The sequence below is a fragment of the Podarcis gaigeae genome (genome assembly GCF_964106915.1).
Source record: "Podarcis gaigeae genome assembly, chromosome: 6".
Lineage (NCBI taxonomy): Eukaryota > Metazoa > Chordata > Lepidosauria > Squamata > Lacertidae > Podarcis > Podarcis gaigeae.
Genome location: NC_139682.1, coordinates 68,015,385 through 68,019,492, shown reverse-complemented (window position 1 = coordinate 68,019,492; position 4,108 = coordinate 68,015,385). Strand labels below are relative to the sequence as shown.

General features: G+C 37.7%; 1 protein-coding gene across 28 annotated transcripts in view; it reads right to left on the bottom strand.

The window, feature by feature from the left end:
- Positions 1-4,108, bottom strand: part of ADGRL2 (adhesion G protein-coupled receptor L2) — a 353,211-nt gene that overhangs the window by 3,827 nt on the left and 345,276 nt on the right. For 9 of the 28 annotated variants that reach the window (XM_083743186.1, XM_083743187.1, XM_083743175.1 and 6 more), the window contains 2 exons: positions 1,999-2,127; positions 959-976 (listed from right to left, as the gene is read on the bottom strand). The exons of 10 other annotated variants lie outside the window; for them this stretch is intronic. In XM_083743186.1, the coding sequence (XP_083599312.1) occupies positions 959-976; positions 1,999-2,127 (147 nt within the window). Of the gene's footprint in view, positions 1-924; positions 977-1,682; positions 1,765-1,998; positions 2,128-4,108 lie in introns of all 28 variants that reach the window. 9 more of the 28 variants (XM_083743188.1, XM_083743197.1, XM_083743189.1 and 6 more) reach the window with 3 other exon arrangements.

The window sequence follows — 4,108 nt, the reverse complement described above, 5'->3', positions numbered from 1 at the left end:
TCTAAGAACGTTTCCTGTTTTACTTTCAGACTGCACTTAAAGCTGCAGCTTAAGCAAGAAAATTCAAGTTGCTTCTATAAAGATAGAAAGATTGGGTTGATGCCCAAAAGTGACTTTTCTTTGGTCAAAGAATACTTTTTTTTTTTGAAGTGGAATAACTGCAGCTAATCTTGTATTGTGTTGTTCTAGCCATCCATGCGTACTGAATTAGTTAAAAGGACAGCAGTTCTTTGAAAGCCTTTCTAGGCTTTGATTAAACAACTTTTGTAGCTGGGTATTTTCATATATGTTCCTAGATCTTTCTTGCAAAAGCTTTATCCATATGAAACATATGGCATTTATAAGAGAGAGGCAACACTTGGACCACATGCCGGCATTAATTTCCCCTCTGAAGGCATTCTCTCTCTCTTTCTCTCTTTTTAATAATCTAATACTTTATCCTCTATTAAAGAGATATTGAAGCATATTTAATAATCCAAAATGAATTTTCTATGATATACTGCAGAGTTAAGCACACTTGAATGTACTTCAACCAGTTTTAAAGAGGCAAGTTTAGTTGCCCGTGATCAGGTAATTCACTTGAAGTCTTTCATAGCCTGTAGCAAGATTACTGTGGGAATGTGGAAATGTTAAGTCAATTATTAAGCATTTCTGCTCAACTGTGCTCTGGTTTTAAGCAGCAAATTATTTCAGCATTGGATATCATAGGTTACCAAATAGGGCTTGCTACAGACCTCTTGTGATTTGATTTTTGATATTTGATTTTTTTTTTTAGATTGTTCTCCGAAAAGCAGTACACATGTACTGTTTGAGCGTGGAAATATTTCATTTGCAAATTGTGAACCACTTGCCCGCTGAGTCTACTTCATGACCGCTAGTTATATTTTAATTGTGCCCATTAAAAATCATGCTGAAAAAATTTACATTTGATAGGCAAAGTTAAGTTTTACTCCCATACTTGTCTCTCTGTAGGTTGCTAGAGGAAAGCATAAGGAAAGTAAGAAAACACGAGAATGAACATAGAAACTGCAGTTCAGTTTTAAAGAATAAGGAACTTTGACATGTAACAACAGCTTTTTATATATAGATATAGATATAGCAAAGTATAAAATTCTTAGCACAGAATTTCAATTACATTCGAGGCTAGTATATTTGATGGCTTATTCCACTAATAATTAATAAAGATGCATTAATTTTTGAACTGGCTCAGAAGTTAAGAAAAGCAGTTGGATAGTATAGTATAACAAAGGTAGGGTTAGTAATAAAGCCTTGACATCCTGATGCTACCATGGCAGCCCATAGTGCTGAATTAATGTACTGGCAACTAAATAATGCATCAGAGCAGTGTCAAGTTAGGAGACAGTTGCTCATAGCATATAGCAGGAGGTATGCCCCATCCTAAGCACATAGTTGCTGGTGCAGCAAATACGTCTTAGGATCAGACTGTGCATCCCACATAAACAATGTTCTTCTAATTCTAGCCAAAGGGGGAATGGGGAGTTCCTATAAAGCTGCACTATACTATAGTTTGCCTCTAAATATGACTCCGGATTCAGTTTCCCACACCAGGATGATCCGGGTGTCAATATGCCTCTTTGTGCGTTTAATTGTCTGATCGACTCCGTAAGCAGATTGTTTCTCAGCAAGCTTCAGATTAATTTTATATTGCATAGACATGATACCTCTAAGTGATATATATCTTGAAGATGGGCTCTCGGACCATGGAGTGTCAGTCCTGTAATAGTATATTAAGATTTATGCCACCTGTGTTAAAAACATGGGAGGATTATTGGCAAATACTATTATGGCAAAGGCATTATCACTATAATATAGTGCAGTTTTACAAGCCTGGCGTTATCAGCAGTACTTCTCGACGGAGAGAGAGAAATATATGGACTGCAATTCTAGGTCTCTGGCCAAATTAACCGACAGAGGCTCTGAGCAAAATACCATCAAGAAACAAAAGCAAACTCAACATATCCCAAAGTGTGGGCACACCTGGTGAGTTAAACACAGGAGCTGAAGGGGCATTACATACAACGGTTTCAGCGAGCAATGTGTTATAAGGATTGTTAGTGCCGTGTGGTCGAAGAAGAGGGTTTGTTAGTAGGTAATTGCCAGTCATTCCTAAAGCAAAGAAACAGAAAGAGAGACATCAGCTCCTTAATTTGATTCTGACAGTTCCAGTATATATATTTTTTTACAAAAATGTCATCATGAGTCGTGTATATCTTGTCAAATTTGATTCAGCCGAACATTTCTGAATGTATTTGAACTACTAATTTGAAGGACGAGAGGGAAAATGTAGTTAGATTTCAGTAATTCACAGGTGCTGGCCAAATCCCCAAAGTAAACACCTGCTAAGAATGACATTTGCTAATTTATACAAAATCACTGTTAAAACAAGAATAGCAATTAAACGCAAAGACCAATGTTCTATTTCAAGATGTTACAGCTTAATGTCTCTAACCTTAAGCATGGGAAATAGGCGCCGTAATAGAGAAATCAAAATTGTGTTAATTTAGAGCCACGCTGGTCAGTCTCGGAAACCTACAGGGTTTATTACTAACTTAGCCGGGGGGGGGGGGGGCGAGCAAGTGAAAAACAACCTCTTCAGCCAAAGGTAAGTGATGGCAAGCTGCATGAAGCCTTTCTTGTTATATGCAAAGGAGCGCATGCTTAAGGGGAGGCATGGAGGGGGTGGGGGGTTGGAGTTGAGGGCAAATCATTCATAAATTCTTACGGGAGAAACAGATTCATGCCGCAATGCTATCTGTTAGGATTTTTAAGTGAGTTATGTTTAAGTTATGTCTGTCCTCCCTGCAACAATAATCTTAAATGAACACACCGAAAGCTAGAGCAAACAGCTTATTTCTGCAATTTCAATCCCAATGCATCAACACTTTTTGCATATGCCCTCTAAAGAAGCAGAGAAAGTTTCTAAGCAATTTGTTAAAAACTAGGCATTTGAAAACCCATATTGATCTTGGGTATCTTAAATTAATACAGTTGTCAGGGGAGATGGAATTATAGTGCAGTCTTTGTGGGCCCAAATGCATCATATATACACAAGCAAGGCGAAAGTGCCGTTCCGTTGAGCAGTGTGACAGTGGGTAGGAGAGGTGGATGTTGTCTGAATATATTACATGTCCAGAATGAGATAGAGAGCAGCCAAAAAATTTACATACAAAATTTAAATTGATTAGGTTCTCATTGTGGCAATAGCAGCAGATATTACATTTTAAATATTAATGCCTTTATCACTACTCAAAATATTATTACTGTAGGTAGCAAAAATCCTGCAGTTCAGGGAATTGCTTTACTGACAGATTATGTTAATCTTATTTGGTGTTTGGTTTCATTTATTTGATTTTCACTTTTTTTTTTAAAGATGCAATCTAAAATACAAGAAAGTGCAATTCAAATAATCTTCCCCTATGCTGTACATTGCAAACTTTACACCACATGGCAATTTCAGCTAATTACCATAATTCCCCACCTGTCTTAATTTCTGCGCTGTGGCAGAAAGACTAACGATTCTCTAACTCTAGTGTGTTGGCTCTGAGAACTCAAAGGTCATGGTCTTTTTTATTATTATTAACTGAAAAATGCAGCACTGGCTACCTAGAAGTTCAGAGCACATTTCATCGGGAAAGTCCCAGTGCACAAAAACTCATGGAAATTAGTGGAAGCTTCCAAATGGGACTTGCCATTTTTTCTTAAAGATTGTGCCCAACTAGCTAGCTCAATACAGCAGCCCCTAGAATTGCAAGGAAACTGGAGGAGATGCTGGCAGTACAACCAGTCAGACAATGGACGATTTTCTACTTCTTCCATGTTCTATTCACACGCCATTTAAAAAATAAAATAAAATCTGGCTTGGGGCCTATGCAGATGTTGCTTGCCAGGGATAAATGTCAGCCATTTCCTACATCCATTTCCTATTTCTTTACGGAGAAAGAAGCATCTGAGCTTGGTTGTCCATGATTTTGAACAAAAAATATTCTGGCTCCTCTACCCCAACACCAATCCCTGAAGGAATGGAAACTTCCTATTGTGGCATCAGGGAGATACAGCATTCAGAAAAACGTGGTAACAGCCTAGATAA